At 42.8% G+C, this 19,311-nt stretch overlaps 1 protein-coding gene across 1 annotated transcript in view; it reads right to left on the reverse strand.

The window, feature by feature from the left end:
- Positions 1–2,455: 2,455 nt before the first annotated feature.
- The window catches only part of PPP2R1A (protein phosphatase 2 scaffold subunit Aalpha), a 30,557-nt gene continuing 13,701 nt past the window's right edge, over positions 2,456–19,311 (reverse strand). The window contains exons 4-15 of the mRNA XM_061550978.1: positions 18,944–19,176; positions 17,293–17,440; positions 16,490–16,645; positions 15,401–15,515; positions 14,509–14,579; positions 10,847–10,981; positions 9,065–9,238; positions 6,947–7,007; positions 5,886–6,040; positions 4,582–4,724; positions 3,507–3,598; positions 2,456–3,163 (exon numbers count right to left, since the gene is read on the reverse strand). Of these exons, the coding sequence (XP_061406962.1) occupies positions 3,144–3,163; positions 3,507–3,598; positions 4,582–4,724; positions 5,886–6,040; positions 6,947–7,007; positions 9,065–9,238; positions 10,847–10,981; positions 14,509–14,579; positions 15,401–15,515; positions 16,490–16,645; positions 17,293–17,440; positions 18,944–19,176 (1,503 nt within the window). The 3' untranslated portion in view covers positions 2,456–3,143. The remainder of the gene's footprint in view (positions 3,164–3,506; positions 3,599–4,581; positions 4,725–5,885; positions 6,041–6,946; positions 7,008–9,064; positions 9,239–10,846; positions 10,982–14,508; positions 14,580–15,400; positions 15,516–16,489; positions 16,646–17,292; positions 17,441–18,943; positions 19,177–19,311) is intronic.

Below are 19,311 nucleotides of genomic sequence, written 5' to 3' on the forward strand. Positions count from 1 at the left end.
CTATAATCTTCTTTTGAAACGCGTGCAGCAAAAAAAAGAATTATTTTACGCAGTCGTATGACGGTGGAGGTGGTGCGCACACTGAATATAATCGCACTGCACCATGAATCTGATTAATTGAATTTTGATCAGTGGCTTGAGCCGAGTGACAAGATATCCCATCCAGTTGTGTGGTCTCCTCCCCTCTCAACACGGATTGACCATCACAGCGAAGTATGGTCAAAGAACCTCGATGACCAGAAGTGCGTTTGTAGGGAGAGAGAGAGGGGGGGGGGGGTCTTTATCCAGCAGTGGATTCATAAAATGGGGTGAACGTAATTTCTGTTATTAATTATACATCTCAAGGAGGCGCCATGTAATAGCGAGATTGCGATCATAGTCGGAACAAGTCCTGAGGTTTCCGCAGCGTGCAAAATCAACATAACCTCCGTCAATGCATTTCATCTTTTTCCTGGGACCTCCTCCTTTGCAAGTACCAAAATATAATAGATTTTTCCCCTTTTTGCCGTCTCTGGTGTGGACCAATCAGTTTCAAGGACAATGCATATATTATCAGTGTTTTTTGTTTGCATTCTGACCACAATCAGTGGTTAACGCAGACATGATTCCTTGTAAAAAGTTTTCAGTTTGGTGTTTTAACATCTTTACACCCTTCTTTGCGTTGTGGCCGAAACGTCGTGAGAATTATTTTATTATGTTTTATTTTTATTATTTTATTTCCATTCCACGTGACTTTACCGAAAGAACCAAGAAGATCTTTACACCCGTTTTGTTGCCAGAAAAAAAGGGTAAAAAACCTACTATCATTTCATCTTTTGTTCACACATTGAAAAGGAGAGGTGGTGGTGGGGAGATGGTTAAAATTGAGGCCACGTGCACAGGTAGAGAGAAGGGTTAAGTGGCAGATCGCGGATTCGTCAAGCCACACGCCCGCGCGTGCAGAGTCGGCAAGGTTTTGTCCTGGAGCCCCGAGCGAGCGGCTATTACGCCAGCAATGACGCGCGAACGAGTGCTCTGCACGTCACGAGGTGCCTGGCGGACCATTAATAACGCATCGCCCGCAGTCGGAGCCCTCGAACAGCAGCCGGTCGAACCTTAAATCACTGCTCTCAAAAGCCACCCACCCAAACACCGGCGCTCAATCGGGGAGCACTTTAAAAAAGAAAATTTAACCGACGCGCGGACACGCACATACGCACGCACATATACCTGCTGCCAAACATGTTAACGAAGTCGATTTTTTCTAAACCCCCTCCAGCACATAGCCCATATAACCGCGTGTGCATTTGTTATAGAAATACAAAGCTATTCCATCATGACTAATCCCATTCACGATTGATTACATTTCCATGAGGCTTCACGGCTGCCTTCAGTGTGCACCACTACTTGTCAGACAAAACAATGTCTTGCATGTCATGGGAGCTCCCTTGCCATTATAGAAATATAATAGGTTTCTAATGCAGACAATGATTCCTTGCAAAAGGTTTCAGTTTGGTGTCTTAACATCTTAACACCTGTGTTATTGCCAGAAAGTGGAAAACCTATTCTGATGTCTTACATAACTAGACCAATATCCGCTTATGCTCTTTCGCTTGAATATTCTATTTGTACGTTAAACGTTTCGTACAGTAAACGAGAACACTGGAGTACAATTTTCTTTGGCAGTGAAGCTTATTATTGGCAGCTGGTATCGTCGGGGGGGGGGGATGAGGGGGTGTGGGGACACGTGAATTGTGACACTGAACCTCGTGAAAGACATTTGACAACGGAACAAAGGGCGGACACGTCATTGAGTTCACAAGCAGAAGAACCACAACCCACACCAGGGAGCGAGCATGACGGGACATTTTCAGGGAGAAGCTTTTACACTTTATTACATTGCCCAATAAGACAGAGAACTCATTTGATACAAGGCTGGGCTCACAAGTTGCTCCATGTGGCAGCAGTACACACACACGTACTGCAATGTTCACGGAAAAGCATGTGGTCGAGAGGTTTTATATCAAACAAGCAGTCTTATTATGCAGTGCTTAGCAAAGGCGTTAAAAGGGAACTTTGGCTAAAAAGAAAAGCCATTCTAAATGTTACAGTATCTGCACATCAGACATGGATAATCCAATTAAAAGCAAAGGTGAAGAAAAACAGCAGAGTGAATCAGTGCGAGCCAAACCAGATGCACATGCTTTGTAAACTGCCGAGGGCTCATTGTGAAAATCAAAAGGGATGTTTTAATTTATCCTTTCAAACTTGAGCGCTTAAGAACCAGGTCCGCAAAAAAGTGTTAAAACCAACATACAGCACGAAAGAGAGACAAATAATATTCACACAATCTTTAACCCTCAGACAGGAAGATTTAAAAGCATTCGCTCAAAAATGCTATTTCGTAACGCCTCACCAGAAGGTGCACACACGTTCACATCCTGCACTAAAATGGGATTATAGGATTCAGAGACTCTTTTTTAAAGGAACTTCTCACCGCAACAATTTATTAGCCTGTGGAACGATTACACCGTACTTAAATACAACATAAAAACTATGAACACAAGAAGAAGTCCTTCATAGCAATTATATGCAGTTACGTTTAACAGAAAAAAAACATTTTAATTTGGTCAAATGTTGTCAAATAATTTTCCCCTTAACATAACCTGATCATTATTAATAACAGCGAATTTTGCAAAAAGGGCATCATTACATTTTGACCATTCATTTGGATGTAAAATAAAATGTTTAGCGAAGTGGGCGTTTGTTTTGTTGACAGGCAGCAAGTTACTGAACACCAATGAGCAGCATGCTTTAAGCCTAAGAGAGCGCTGAAAAGCACATGACGAAAAAGAGTACAAAAAATTTAAAGAATCAAGTTGTCATGCTTTATTACAGAGATCAGCACGAGCAATTATTTCGACAACCAAGACAAGCCTCTCCCACCACAGCATAAGAATTGTCACACGTCCAATTGAAGGTTTTATTATCCAATACTCACTTATTAATCTTTAAGTGTACATTAGTGAATATCGCAAACACAAGAGAGGTGTTGGGGGGGGGCAGAGGAAGGGTAGGGAAAGGGCAGAGGGGGCAGTGGGTGGTGTATGGAAATGTGGAAATGTACGTCGAGTGTTCTGGGATCTGGGTAACAAATGTGGCCTTCAGGCTCCAAGCGCCAGCACTGAAAAACAAAACAACACAAATATAAACTTATACTGCATTTTGATTTAAAGCTTTCGTGACTGCAGGGATTCATATTCTTGGTTCTTTCGGTAAAGTCACGTCGAAGGGAAATAATAAAATAATAAATATATTGCATTGTTATTTTTCATAAAATGGCCAGGTAATACATTCTAACAAATATTTTAAAAAACTTGGTATGGTTTACCGTGAAGGAGGAATGATATAGTTTTGGCGTTTCACTTTTGTGCACAATACAAGAGCTGATGTTTCAATAAAGCCACCATTATTTCTGGCAACGCACATTATTTTTCTTCCGATACGAGTGGATGCGTTACACATACCAGACAGGGCTTCCTGTGCAAAGTACTTGACATCAATGTCTTGATCGCCTCCCAGTTTCTCCAGCACAGGTTTCACTTCCGACTGGAGGGTGCTGTGGAAAAACACACACACGTGTCGCGTTGCAGACCACCAAAGATTCATCTCAATTCTAAAAGTGAAAACCAATTTCTTTAGAACTGCTTTCGGTGTCAAGTTTGTTGTCCTTCCACAACACCTCCGATAAGCACGATTGACTATGTACGGGGGGGGCAGCAGCATAGACACAGCTCAATTGTGCAGGGAACTATAACAAGCACCAGTATCAATTCCTTCATTATACAATGCTGCAAAGAGCACAGTAATTACATAATGGTACATCTAGCAGTCATAAAAGGCGGGCTTTCAAACATAACATTTTTAAAAATGTAATTGTGTTATCAACTTGTCATGTGAATGTCAAATTGCAGCCTTCGAGCGATCAAAATATAATCCCCCCCCCCCCCACCGTTATTTTATCTTGGCTACAATGTTAGGCGTCGTGCGGTCACAGAAAGCACCCATGCTGCTGGAACACATGATGGTGCAGAGGAATCAATGTCACCCTGTCACCTTTGTTTCCCACAGACAGCGATACATTTCTGGACCACAACGTCCTTTTAAACCTCAAACTAATGATATCTATCTCACGCCAAGTACAGAACTGATGATACCCTTTGCCCGAGCAGTTTACAACCCAAGACCATTATACAACTACAACTTAACTCGTACTATAAAGCAAGGCAAACACGGCTCTTGACTTTACACGACCTCCATCATCATCATCAGCCACGATCAATGCGACTGCTGGATGAAATGCCTCCCCTACACGCCGTCACCACCTCTCATGGCCCCGCACACTACTTGTAATAAAATGTGACCGTTCATAACAGCCGATTAAGCATCAAGGCCTTTCTCTTTGTGCTTTGTTTTAAGTTTGTTGTCCTTACCCTGCACCTCCGGTTAGCACGGTTGCCTACGTACTGTGCGAAAGAAGTTCAACATACATTCATACATTTCAGGCATAGCAGAATGGGCGAGCATAGGGCCACAACGTACTTTGTTTCAAGGATTGGTCCAATTTTTTGCAGTGACTTGGCCACATTGAAGCGCACATTGGCCACCTGGTCTTGGGCCATGCGCAGCACCGTGGGCAGCATGAGCTTTGCCGTGATGTCTTGGCCGCACACCTCCGCCAGCACCTATTGGGCAGTCAAAAACAACCAGTCAGGTCACGAACACTCGCGTACCGTTCGCGTGCATTGTATGGGCCCCGTGGTGGTGCAAAGTTAACTACCCCGCCTGGTATACAGGAGGTCGTGGGTTCGATCCAGACCCAGACACCTGTATATTTGGGGCTTGCATGTTCTCCCGCGGTCACGTGGATTTTTCTCTGGGTCCTCCTGTTTTTCCCTCCATATTTAGAATCAACGTGCATTTAAGAGTATTTGGCCGCTATAAATGTCCACGTGATAAGCCACTTCATTTTGAGCTATCAGTTGTGGCCATTCTGCTTATGGGAAAAAAGAGCTTTATAGCTCAGGGGGCCTTACCTGGTAAAATACAAAAGTTGAAATTTTAATGGTCAGATTGGATGGGGAAAAAAAAATCCAGCCAAGGAGAGGCCAACAGCTTGACACTGGCACAGGAAGAAAAATATCAAAGCAATGCAAAAACCTTGCACCTGTCTTAACAATTGCATTCTTGTAACAGATCGTGGCTTTGGCATGTTTGGGCCAATTTGTATCTGCCATACTATATCAAAAAAATGTCATCAGAAGAGCAAAGTGCCAAATATGATGGACAAGCAATGTGGCACAACCACATAAAACACACAAGGGGGTGAGTGAAGGGGTAAGAATGCTGCTCTATGTGGAGGATTTGTGAGTGATGTGTGGAAAGGAAACAAAAGCAGCCAAGTAAGAAAATTCAATATCACCAAATATAAATATCACCATACTCTTTGGTAACTTTCGGTAACTTCCCCCCCCCCGCATCCCTTCTCCCTGGCTCCTCCCCCCTCTTACCCTATATAATCGCTCGTCACAAATAGCTCTCTCTATTCACTACAGTAATTTTGCTGTGGCCTGTGGCTGTTCCACCTGATGACGGAAGCTTGTGTTGTCTCCGAAACGTCGTGATTTTATTTAGTTATTTTCATTTTATTATTTTTATTTTTCATCTACGTGACTTTACCGAACGAACCAAAGAGTATCGATCCTTACAGTCACGAAAGCTTCAAATCTAGAATAAACATCACCGTCAAGTAACATCGACCACAGCTCTTGTTTGCAAGAAGTATCCCATAAAGCAGCCACAAAGAAAGTGCTGGTGTGTGTGGATCAGGATGTGGGACAACGCACGTTTACACAGAAGAGGGTGGTCATGCGGTGAAGGTAGTTGTGGTCATTGGACATGGCCAAGACTTTGGGGATGATAGTGCTCTGAGCCCACTCCTTGCCAAACTTCTCCACCAGTTTCTTCAGGTTGTTGGTGGCAGCCTCGCGGATCGCATACACTGATAGGAGAAACAAAACCGGTTACACCTCAAGAATGTGCAACAACAACAACAAGAAGCAATTCAAATACAGGTCATGAGCATGAACCAGTGGGTGATAATCATTGGGCAGCTAGAGGTTCAACAAAATGGTTGGCCATAGAGGCAACCTAAGCTGCGCAAGTTGGAGAGAAGGCTTGCGAGTTGGAGGGGGCAAGTGCTAGACACATCCCAGTGTAGGAAAGTATTCAATGAGCAGCTTGAGAAATCCGACTCGAACAAAGTCGCCCCAAGAGAACGGCGAGAATGGCGCAAGAGACAAGGCAAGGCACTTGGAAATTCACGTGGGAAATGCGGAAGGTCGTCCTGCCCTTAACCCACTGACATCAAAACTCTGAAGCAATCATTACATGAAAATATGAAAAAACGTATATAATTTGGGGGGTTTTTCTTGTGGAGTTTAACAAGCTTATGTGTACAAAAAATTAACCCGTAAAAACAAAGTTTTTCACTATAAATCCTTTATATGCGTGTTCAATGGGCCACAACCCAGCCCACATTGGTCTTTAAAACGGGCGGCTAGAGTCCTCTCGTCCTCTGGCTTGAGATGGCTGCCACCTATGGGTCAGATGATTGCCTGCCACCATTAAGCAATTGGTAATTAAATATAAAAAAAAATTACCTAAAAAGTGTAAAATTTGGGAAAAAAATTTTCACGAAAAGAAATTGTCACGCACAACGAGTCTGTGTGCAAAATGTCAGCTCGATTGGATCACGGGAAGTGGGTTAAAAAACGACCGAAAGATTTGCACGGTCGTAAGCGCGCAAGCAAGCAAGTGAACTTAATATAAAGGATTTAAAAATAATGTCAGTGATGAGGTCAACTGCATAAAGCAGCAGATTTGAGAATAGAGCGTGTAAACCTACCGTGGTCTACCAGCCACGCCATGCAGAGAGAGTTGAGTTTTTCGTCAAAAAACTCCACGCCCTGTTGCGATACAAACACAAAATGTCTATAATTGTAGGGAAAACAGTTTGTCACATTATTTTGTAGCAGCCCTTTGGATAATTACAGTTACATCCATCACAACACAAGTGGCGACTTACACAAACCCGGCCGCCTTAGCGGTTTGTGCCAAAAAACATCATTCCAATATTAATCAGAGGGAGAGGACAGGCATTTCTTCACATGATGCTGCTGGTAAACCTGGGATAAATGTTCACTAACTTGGTGGCATGAAGAGCAAGCCCCCTTTCAACAACTATGACAGTCACTAAAAAGGTTAAGAATATATTAAATTAACATTTGCAAATTTGTTTTTAAGCATTTAAGCCACCTATTAACACTAATTAAACTGCTAACCCACAGAAACGAAACCATACAACTACTAACCAACTCATACACACTTTCAGCAAACCATTCACCAGCTCACCAACACATTAAATAACTATATCCATATCCATCCAACTAACCCACAAAATTCCACACCTTCTCATCAATCCACCTACCACCCAATGAATCCACTTACATACTTGTTCACGATTGATAGCGTACACATGGAAAAGAACACCCACTTGGGTTAATTCTCGACTTCCAGGAAAGATTACTTAAAAATATCTTACGTCTCACCAAAAACTCTACCGCTCAATGCTCTAGTCACACGTCAATGTTTTGTGCCCATGGGTTTACCTGACCGAATAGCAAATTTTTCACTCCCCATAACCTCATTAGCACATGCCCTTTACTGTACTACAATGAAAATAGGAAAAGGTTATCCACACCACCACACATTGCTTCGTGGGTGTTTTGCAGCTGCTAAATGTTAAAATGCCAAATGCCTTCCATCCACCCTCGCAAACTCCTGACCACTTCTCTGGTGCCCCCGGGAATTCTGGGTTTCTCAGAAACACGTACAAATTACGCAATCGAGGTTACGCTCCCAAAGACTGAAATCTGTACTTCATATTAATTACATATCGCAGAGTTCATCGGAATTTTTAGTTAAGATCAATCTGTGTATTTAGTGGACGCAATTAGTTATCCGTGGGTAACATTAACATAAATGCATGAGCTCTCTTTAATTAGGCTAACACACTGCATCTGAACTTACACCAAAAGCTAACAATGAAATGCTCATTTGTGAATGTGCCATGGAACTTGATACGCATCTTCAGTATATTAAGCCATGAGCATGGTTATGGCCCTGTAAAACTATTTACATCGTGATGTCAATCCACTTCTGAGTTAGTAATGAGGGCTGTTTGATCGTACTTAACCAAGTTGGCGAGTGTGCGTTGAAGAGGAGAGGGGGTCCAGGACCATTTAAAATATCACTGTCCACGCATAATTATCTGTGGCCAGGAATACAATTCTGGTTGCCAGGCTCTTAGCTCAGTGTGCTAAACACTGCAACACCACTCCTCCCAACTCCCATTACGCTTTAGCACCGCAATGAATACTTCTACACAATCCTGGCTTACATGGCAAACTGTAATTCACATCCTGCATTCAAGGGCATCAATTATTATAACTCCTTTTTATGTTTGGGGCCAATACCATGGCAGCAGCTTTGGGGGTTTGCACTTTTTTATTTATTTAAGTCCACCCATGTGAATTAGTGAAAAGCAGGGGAACACACAGCTTGAGCCGCTCAAATTTAGAAAGTCAGTCTAGCGCTCTAAGGAATGCTACCTCAATCTCAGCTGCAGCTATAAATAGTAAACATAGCCGTAACTGTGATGACGACTGGGAATCCGTTTCCATCTAGAGAATATACTGCATTTATTAATTTATTACCCATGGTGGACGAAGAGATTAGATGGACACTCGCTCAGCAAATTTAAAAAAGGAATGGAAAAAGCGTCTCATCCACCAGGTGTTACCACCAATAGGCAGCTCCAAGCATCGTTTTGAATGAGGTAGCCACATCCGGCCTTTGCTCAAGGCGACACGGGCAGGAAGAGCCCCCCACACCGTCCGCGCCCAAATCAAGCAACCATCGTCACCGTCATCATCCCACGCACTCGACCACACGCTCAACTCACCAGCTGCCCAGCAAGCAGTGGCATGTACTCAATGATGGCCAGGCGAACTCTCCACTTGGTGTCCTCGGCCAGTTCAACGATGGCGGGCAGAAGGGACTGAGAGAGCTGACGAATCCCGATCACCTCATTCACGCAGTCCAGGTTGGAGATGATATTCAGCCGCACTTCAGGGCACTGTGGTGGGGACACACATGCGCGTATGCGCACGAGCCAATGAACACACATGTCAATGGTAACGCCAACATGTACACGTGGAGTCCTTCTAGGCAATTCCACCGCAGGATGAGGGCTTTCCCCAATGCACGTGGGTAACAGAGGTTATCTGAGCGGTAGTGTAGCGGTTAGCGCGCTGCGCTTATGAACCTGGCGACCCGGGTTCGATTCCCGCTCACGGCCAACACCGGTGACGATTATCTGAACCGGTCCTGGGCCTCCCCTAGGTCGACTCGGCCTCAAATGAGTACCTGGTGTGATGCGTCAACATCGCCACTAGGGAGACAAAGGCGGCTGGGCGTGGTGTTGGCCACCCACCCCCTCGTGTACCGTTCCGGCCTTCATAGGTGCTCGCTAACAGCACTTCCCCCTACAGTCTGTTAAGGCTATACGGGGGATCTTTGTCTTTGCTCATACATCACACCCCTTTGGTTAGTGCAGGTTGGTGAAGGTGTAGAGCAAAGATACGGGATCATCGAAGCGCAGCTTAACATAATATTTTGCTGTACTTCCCTCTGCTGCCCATCGTTCATGTTCATGTTTTTTTGTTTGTTGCGGTTGCACCCGATTCAAGAGCCGAATGGCTCACAGGGCTATACCTAATAAATGAACTTTGAACTTTGTGTGGCCCACAGCCGATAACAGCCTGCTTGTATGATGGTCCCCCATCCAAACGCTATCCAGGCTCAACTTGGCTTAGCTTATAAAATCTTGTGAGAGCAGGTGAATTCCGAGCGATCTTGGTTATAAACATAACAGCACCAAGTAACAGTGAAATGTTCTCTTTAAAGAGATTCATAACAAAACAAAAAACTTGAAAATATGGAAAATTTGTTTTGGCAGGGGATTGGATTTCAGTTGAGCATGAAAAAAGCACGAAGAAAACTATAGCCAAAGGCTTCCTGCAATGTTTTTTTTGTTTTTCCAGTTCAGTTTGCTTTGGCAGATAATGGATCTTCTCAAGTTCTCAAGTTACTGTGTTTTATTAAATTGTTGGCTCTAAAAATGTATAAAAATTCATGTTGTAATTTTTATGTCATAATAGCCATATAAGCAGCTAGCCTAAATAGACGTACATCATTCACATACAAAACAACGTATGGGACCAATTAAAAAGTAACAAAATTATCTCAAAGGCCACAAACCTACATGCTCCAACAGCTACTAAAACAGCCCATGGCTTGCTCAGTGCTAATATGCCAAATATATCAGCATCAACAGCCAGACTGTGAACAAGGTTTGGGTTGTAGATATGCTAGATTTGAAGCTTTCGTGACTGCAAGGATTCATACTCTTAGGTTTTTTCGGTAAAGTCACACAAGTAAAAAATAAATAATAAAACTAATAGTAGAAATAAAATAAATCTATTAATATTTCTATAATTTGTATTGCTTATTTTTTATTTTTTACCTACGTGACTTTACCGAAAAAACCTAACAGTATGTAGATATGCTGTTGAACTTCCTTCGCACCGTACGTAGCCATCGATGCCAATCTGAGGTGCGAAAGAAGTTCGGTTATCAAGAATAACTCACGGAGCGAGGAAACTACACGAGGAAACGCCCTCACCTCGTCCTTGAGCTGTGCCAGGAAAAGCGGCAGCAGGTGCTCAATGGTGTTGTCTTTCCCCAGGATGGGGGACAGACCCATGATCACGGATGCCAGCGCCGACTTGACATGCTGGTTCGCATCGGATACCAGTTCCTGCAGAGACGGGGGGAAGCAAGCGTGAGGACTCGTCACAGTATAGGCAGGTAAAAACGTATGCTCCCCGTCACACTTCTTCCCCCAACAAAGGTCATTGACAACAAAGGATTTCCCAACCATCATCGCAGACTTCACCAAAAGTTTCAGAGGCTAATTTGTACCTTGCGACAAAAACGTGCCTTTCACCAAATTAGACAGAATATGCCCGATCTATACATTGCTGCACGGTACTTCTACGCTCTTGCAACTATGCTCCAGGCCTTGACCAACCAAGAATAACCAGCCTGTTGAAGGGATAGTCAAAGAAACCTGCCAAACCACCCCCAGAACATGGAAAGGCCCTCATCCAGCGGTGGAATGACTTGACAAACGGCTGTACGTGTAGCGCGTGTACAAAGGCATAACCCTAATGTCAACATCCGCGGGCGGTTCTGCGCGTGGTCCCGCGATGGGGGTCGTGCGCTCCTTTTGCAAATACACGCATTTCTCACTGGTGCCTAACCCGTGCGGGCGGGGGACCAACACACTACGTGCGCATGGGGTGCCGTTTCCTTGCACACCGTCAACATGCAAGGGGTGCCAGGTACACCTTCCTGGATGTTGCGCCACGTGCAAATTGAAAGGTGCATTGAAATAGAACATGTTGGCTTCAAAAGGGTGGATACAAATTGTCTAGAGCAGCATGCCAAATGTTTTGGTGCCTCCTGTCCAGACGTTACATATTCACTTGCATGAATTGTTAAAATCGGCATTAAACGGGCATCTTTGGAATTGGGGCCCCGTCATGAACCAAATTTAAATGGCTTGATGATTTTAATTTTTTCAATGGAATATTTGAAATTGAAAAAAAAACCCAGTAAATTGCACGCAACTACTACCATTCATTTCATGTTAATATTCTTCTTTTTTCAGGTACATCTCATAATACATCCTTCAAAACAATTATGCAACTTATAAAAACTAAGAAGAATATGACATTTTACAAAAATACCAAACAAGTTGAAACAAAAAGATGTAACAAGTTAATGTGCAGCTCCCTCGGCAAAGACTGTAAGTTGCAAGTATAGGTCAAGTTGAAAAAAAATCGGTCACAAATGACATTTTAAATATCAGCTGTTGCAAAAGATAGATCCTACAGCACTTTAAACCCATGACATTACATTTGAGAGCTCTGAAGCCTGGGAAAGGACAGGCGTGGGTGTACAAAGAGGTATGCGCGCTGTGAAATAGAGTCCTCCAGTGATGTCACCATCAGAAGAATTTAAAATATGTATTCCTCCATGGCTCACATCCCACACACAACCCACGCCATACACTACTGCCTACACCCAACTATAAAGCTTGCAAGAGAAGAAAAATCAGGCACGTGACCTCTTGGGGAGTACTAATTAAAACATCCGCAGAAAAACCATGTGAATGCTTGTGCCTAACTAACAATGGATGCCATGAAAACTTGCAACAAGCTTAAATAAACTAAAAAAATGCATGTGCCATTTTAAACAAGCGGGCAGAACAAAACTAATTTACCTCTATGATCGAACAGTGCATTCCCTAGCCATGCTAAAGGTATGGAATGGAAGTAAAATTACTCCAGTGCATCTATTCATCAGAAGATGATTTCCAGTTGGTACAGTCTACAATGGGAGGTTCTGATAACAGATAAGAGCGCAGTCACCTTATGCACTATATTACGACTTTCAGCAAAGTTATTGTGCAATTGTCAGCGTTTTGCACACGTACAGGCTTTAATCACAGCGATGTCCCAGTATATAAACCTGTGACGCTAAAAGAAAGGGAGTATCACAACGACTTAAAACAAATTTGAGCACAAAAAAACCCATTTTGAGGTAGTCCATGGGGGAAAAAAACGATTTGCGGACATGGCGACAAACTATAAATTTGAAGCCGTGAAAGAAATTAGATTTATGTCAAAGCAACATCATCAGCATTAGAGCACTAAGAAGGCACTTACACACCATTCACTTTGCTGATACCTCCTGATTTTATTAATGAGCACAGGAAGTAGGGCAAGGCTATGCCAATCAAATGAAAACCATATTGAAATGAAAAAAATATATAAATTCTCATTCATTATTAGTCATCGTCAATAAGGGAATCATAAAGTTATTAAAATTACGTTGCTAGCTTCTTTTTCACAAGCGACATGCCCGCAAACGACAGCTCAACAAAAGTGGCTTATGTGGGAATGGCAAAAAATAACCAAAATAATCTCAACGCATGTTTGAAACTAAAACTTACACCCTACGCTGAAAGTGGTCTCAGATAAAGGCAGTTAATGTTGTACATTGCACAGCACACAACTGAACACAGACCTGGCATTAGCCCACATCCGAGAAATAACAGTGACCCACTCAAGAATCCAGCCGCCTGATGTATTTTACGAGATGGCACCAGATTACACAGGGTGCTGACGCAAATCGAGTCTCTCAAGATCCCATTGAATGCAGAATCTCAGCAACCGCTGACGCATTTGCGACCGCCGCTTTTCAAAATGCGTTTTAGATTAAAAATGTAGATACAACTTGTTGGCCTTGCCAAAACGACATTCATATAAAAAATGTAAGATGACAAATTGTACTCGAACATGACATTAAATTTACATATATTACTTTCAAACTGCACACTTAAATATGATACAAAATAACATGTAAAACCACCACCACCACCACTTGGGAATTAATGATTTTTAAGCATTGTTCTGCAAGAGATAACCCATGTCAGACAAGAGGCATATTTTGGTCAGCAGAAGGTTGTCCTGGAATGTTACAGCTACAGCCAGCCTAGGAGGCCTGCCAGTTATACAATACCAAAGAATACCAGGCAGTGATCAAAGCAAAGTGGCTCAAGCTCTCTGGACACTTATCTTAGTGGTCAATGGAAATCTAATCAGATTACAAGCAACCGGGGTAATGGGAAATGCGCACAATCATGACCACCCCTGTATTGAATGTCATTGCTACTGTGGAAGAAGCGTTACATGTGGCGTGCGTGATGAGTCAAGGTCAGTTCACACACCTTTGTTTCCTTCCTTTGTTAGACGTTATCAAGTGTTCCAAATAAATTGTAAATGTTTTTTGGTGATGTGTGCATTAACGAATGGAGACCAATGTGACCAGGAGGGTAATGCCAATGTCAGGGTATTTACTCAGCACCAATAGTAACCCATGTTCAACATCAGGGTTATAGCAAGGCGTACCAGTAGAGTCGCAGTATTTTAGCAAAAGCACTTATAGCTTCACTGAGAAGCTAGTCTCAATTTGAATTTCACTTCATTCAGGGAAAAATATATCACATCTACTCAAAGGTGTAAAAAAACATGTAATTTCCTACAAAGACAAATAAAGCATTATGTAAACAGCATCAAGGGAGGCCCAAATTTGCGATCATGGAGTTTGACAGTTGTCAGTGGGATGCTTCTGGTGGGCATGCTTGTCATCAAATTTTTTTGCAATTGGACAAATAAAACGTCCACATATTGGAGTGGAGCGACCACGTGAGCATACCTTGACACAAGGCAAGATGTTCGACATGATGACGCTTTCTTGGCAGTCCGATGGCAGGTTTTCGCAAAACTCTGTAACGCAGATTTTTCCAGCCCATTAATGCCGTTTCACAGTGTCCTTGCCATTTCACATAGCTTCGAGCACAACAAAACTAAACCGCAGTCAAAGCCTATCTGCTATAAAGTGTCCATGTTTTAAATGAGAATTAGAATGCCAACCTATTTCACAAATTGCATTTATTTAATTCCATGTGGAATTACATTTTAGGACACAGAAAAATATGAAAACGTTCAGACTGTATTTATGATGACCTTGTGAACATCGGAAAGAGCAATTGGTTTAATTTAAGACCAGCCACTGACAAGAATGTTATACTTTCAATGGTTAGTGATTTGCACTCAAGTAATACAATCCCTTAATTAAGGTCTTACAAGTAACCCCACTATGGGGAAAAATAAATCAAACTCAGTCTAAAGCTTTGATCTAATTTAGTAACATTCTAAATATACCTGATTGTCCAAGATTTTTAAGGTATATAAAATCACAAACTCCACTCTGCTGGAAACCTAAGAGGCATCACATTTTGACTGCAGGTACGAATGGCATACACAGTGCATTTACCGACACTTTACAAGCTTCACAAGCCTATATCCAACAAAGCAATAGCATGGAAATTACCCCATGGACATTACTATACTCCTGCGAGTTAAAGCATCGCCGGGAAGAAATGAAAACCAATTCTCGGCATAATATTGTAATTATATATTTTTCGATGACATGGAAGTCGTATTGACGAATGCATTATTCAAGTGCTAAAACCTTTGACAGCACGAGTAGTACATCGAATCGGAGCAGTGCATGCCACCCCACTGAGAGCAAGGAGTCTTCATACCTTTCACTTTATGGGCTGCAGCAGCCCGCACTTCGGCCTCGCAGTCCTTCAGCAGGTTCTGGAAGGCGGGCACTAGGTCCGTCTTTGTAATCTCTGAACCAACAGCTTTCTGAATCTGAACACAGGAGAATCAGTGAAGGCTTTGTTTAAAACCAGGCGAGAGCCCGTTGAGACAAAGTCGTTATTTTAAGGGAGATACGAGTCGCAAAAGTAATGCAGTAAACATAATCAAACTTAAAAAACGGTGTTATGTTAATAGAGAAAAGAACATAAATGTATATAAAACGTGATTTAATAACAATGGTGTGGTAGAACATTTAAAATACAACTTCAATTTATGTAAACTGCATTTTAAATGGAGCTATGTTTCAAAAGAACTGCACTTGTACTGAAAAAGCTATTATTTCAATAGCCAGTTAAAAACTGGTATGTTAGTATTATAAAGTAAGTACTGAGGAGCAAAGAACTAATTTAAAGAGATTTTTTTATTCTCAGGTAAAGACTAAGAACAAATGATCACAGCAGACTATTTCACCATGCTTGTTAACAGTGTTTTTATTAAGTTGCATCAATCTGTGGTTCGTGGGGTGTTGCATGTCAATTTAACTTACAAGAATAAACCAACCACACTTTCTGAGTGATAATGATAGATGCATCCAACATCACCGTTCGATTTCATGCAATTCACACCAGTTTGGTCAGGTCAAACACAAGGTAGCATATTTTTCAATACCCTGTGAAATTAACTCTCACCAATGCACAAACGGAATTATCTTTCAGAATTGTTCAATGTGAAATTGTTAAAATGAGGATTTATTTTGAGCAGTGCTCCAGCCACATGTTTACACACAACTGCAACAGCACTAACAATGAATCGAAATTACCGCTTTCATGATCAGGTTTTGCACACATTAAACATGCCTCAAGCTCTTAATCAATATTTTCCTGAAATCTAAACGCCCAATTAGCACGGATGGCTACGGACGGTGCGAAAAAAGTTCAATATACATACACACACACACACGACATCGCAGACTCCTAAGAAACTCTGTATATGCTAAGAAATCCCGCTCTGCGAGGGGTTGGCACCTCATTAAACTTGTCCGCCACCATGTAGCGCACGCGCCATGACTTGTCTTCGGCTGCCTGTCGGAGTGTGGGCATCACCATGGCCTCTAGGTCTTCAGCAGGGAGGAGTGAGGCAATATTCACACATGCCTCCACGGCCAGCAGGCGCACAGAGTCCTGCACACCCACGTACGTGTCAATATGAGACCACTCAAAACCCGTAACACACGTCTGGACGAGGAATCCACAATTTTACTTGAAAATCTTTCTGGCTGGATTGTGTGTAATGTATACATGTTAGCGTGAGTTTTCTTCGGGTACTCTTGTTTCATTCCCACGTAACAAACATTCATTAAAAAGAGATTGGTCGAACCTTACAATGCAGGACCATTCCTGAAAAAAATTGCTCTCATACTCCAAGAGGCTAACCCAATAAAAAGGAAAAAAAAATTGTTTTAATATGTTTGCCTTCCCAACAATTGTTTTTAAAAGACCAAATTAAAATTAAGTTATCATTATTAGCATATTTGGAACAGTGAGCAGCTTTACGATGAATGCAAGGAACATTTTATCCCTGATAAGTGCAAAATAATTGGTTGGTCACCTTGAGGCAGAGTGAAACCATTCAAACAGTGATTCAGGTCTTGTCCACCTAAAACCACCGAGGCTAAAATGTGCTTGCTCTTGAGTAAGTCGTCTAAAATAAGGCTGTGTGTATTATTGACACAGTAGGGTGATGTCACGTGACATACAAATGAAGATGGGAGGACCGCTGGTCACAATCACCCTTTGTGTGTATATATAATGACTGTTGTTTGAGAAACCTGTTCATCGGATGCGAGGTTGTTGAACATTGGGATGACGTCGTTCTTAATGTAGTCAATCTCCAAGACTTTGGCAAACTCTCCCAGCTTGGAGGCCGCAGCACGTCGCACCATCGGAGTATCATCCCCACAGAGGTTGCGGAAGTGTCTGCGATGGCAAAGATGAACGGGCACGGTGAGGGGACAAACATTTGGCGCGTGACAAGAAAAAACATTTACCCGTTAAAACAAAGTTTTTCACCCTAAATCCTTTATATGTGTGGCGGCTAGAGTCCTCTCGTCCTCTGGCTTGAGATGGCTGCCACCTATGGGTCAGATGATTGTCTGCCAGCATTAAGCAATTGGTAATTAAATATTTAAAACATTTTCCCTAAACAATGTAAAATTTTGGAAAAAAAAATTCACGAAAATTAATTGTCACGCACAACGAGTCTGTGTGGAAAATGTCAGCTCGATTGGATCACGGGAAGTGGGTTAAAAAACGACCGAAAGATTTGCACGGTCGTAAGCAAGCAAGCAAGCAAGCGAACTTAATATAAAGGATTTTAAAAAATCCCTGCGAATTTACTCGAGCTGTTTCTGGGCATGCTCAGCAGAAGCGTGGCTTCACTGTCTTAAGGATCTTACTATTGCATTAACAGAAACTGTACTATATTGTATTATTATTAAAGCTTTCTTTTAATTGTGACATGAAGCTAGTACAAGAAGCTGTGATCAAATCTGCACGTTTAGACAAATGGTTACAGGGACAATTACCGCCATCGCTATTAAAACATTCTAATTCACAGGCATTTGTTAATCCACTGATGGACAAAGGCCTCTCCGAGGGCTGTGTGACAAAGCATCAGCTTCCTTGCGGATGTGGGGGGGGTGGAAGGGTGAGGCAAAGGATTGGTTCAGATACGACTCTAGGCTGATGTTGGCCATTACTAGAAATTGGAATCTGCTTTGCTCCGTTCACTGCAGTGGACAACTCACTGAGCCTCCACTCGACACCTTTTAAAGGAACAGGCAAAGTAAAAAAACAAATAGAAAATCAATTATCATTTCAATAGAATTCGACTGTATATCTTGGTGCTCTGACATTCGTTCAGAGATTCCTTAATGAGAATAACGGCTTGTAAATCAGTCATGCAAGTTGAAATCGTCTTAATACTTACGGGAGTGACACTCAGTTGCCATAATGACGCACTTGAACTTAAGTGCAAAGTCTGTTTTCTCATTAACAGAGCTTGTGTCAGATTGGGACTTAAATCTTAGTTGCATTTGTACATGCTAAGAGATATGTATTGTTTAACAGCTTCCTTTAGTGTAGTAGTGGGTAACCTATTGCCCACGGAATGGATAGTTTGTAACCTTAATTCATGTGAGCCACCGATCCACGAGGTTTACCAACTCGAAATGGCCCACAAGTAATATTTATTCGTCACTACAAGCATCTTATCCACACTGCAAGAGGGGATTTTTTTTTCTACCTGGAAACACTTTATAATTTTAGAGCGTCTTGCATCGGCAAGAGCGTTGCGTGTGCTTGTGTGTGACCCAGCAAATGATTTGGGCGTCAGTAAGGGTAATCGCCGCTTTAGCTACAAGCCACGGAATAGGCTTTCACACACACACACACACGACCACACGCGCACAAAGCACTCACTGCCGGAGTTCGGCCTTGACGGCATTGGAGACCCTGGGGTAGGCCACACTGAAGAGGCCGCACGCAGAAGTGCGGGACGTGAACCAGTCGCCACTCGCCAGGCGCTTCACTAGCGGCACGAAGTGAGCCTCCAAGTCTGCGGGCGAGTGCTCGGCAGAGATGGCCCGCAGCGACTCCACCGCCTTGTCCCTCACCACCGTCTCCTCCACCGTGGCCAGGCTCTCCAGCGGAGGCTGCTCGCACACACCCACGCGCATCCCCGTTAGCCTCCCACAGGTGCCGTGAACAACGCTACGAGCCGCATCATCAATCAATTGATCCGGTGATGGGATTAAGGCCTGAACACTTCGTTGCCATCGCTTACGGTC

Source organism: Lethenteron reissneri, chromosome 13, assembly GCF_015708825.2.
Source record: "Lethenteron reissneri isolate LAM-NWPU_2019-01 chromosome 13, ASM1570882v1, whole genome shotgun sequence".
In the NCBI taxonomy this organism is placed as follows: Eukaryota; Metazoa; Chordata; class Hyperoartia; order Petromyzontiformes; family Petromyzontidae; genus Lethenteron; species Lethenteron reissneri.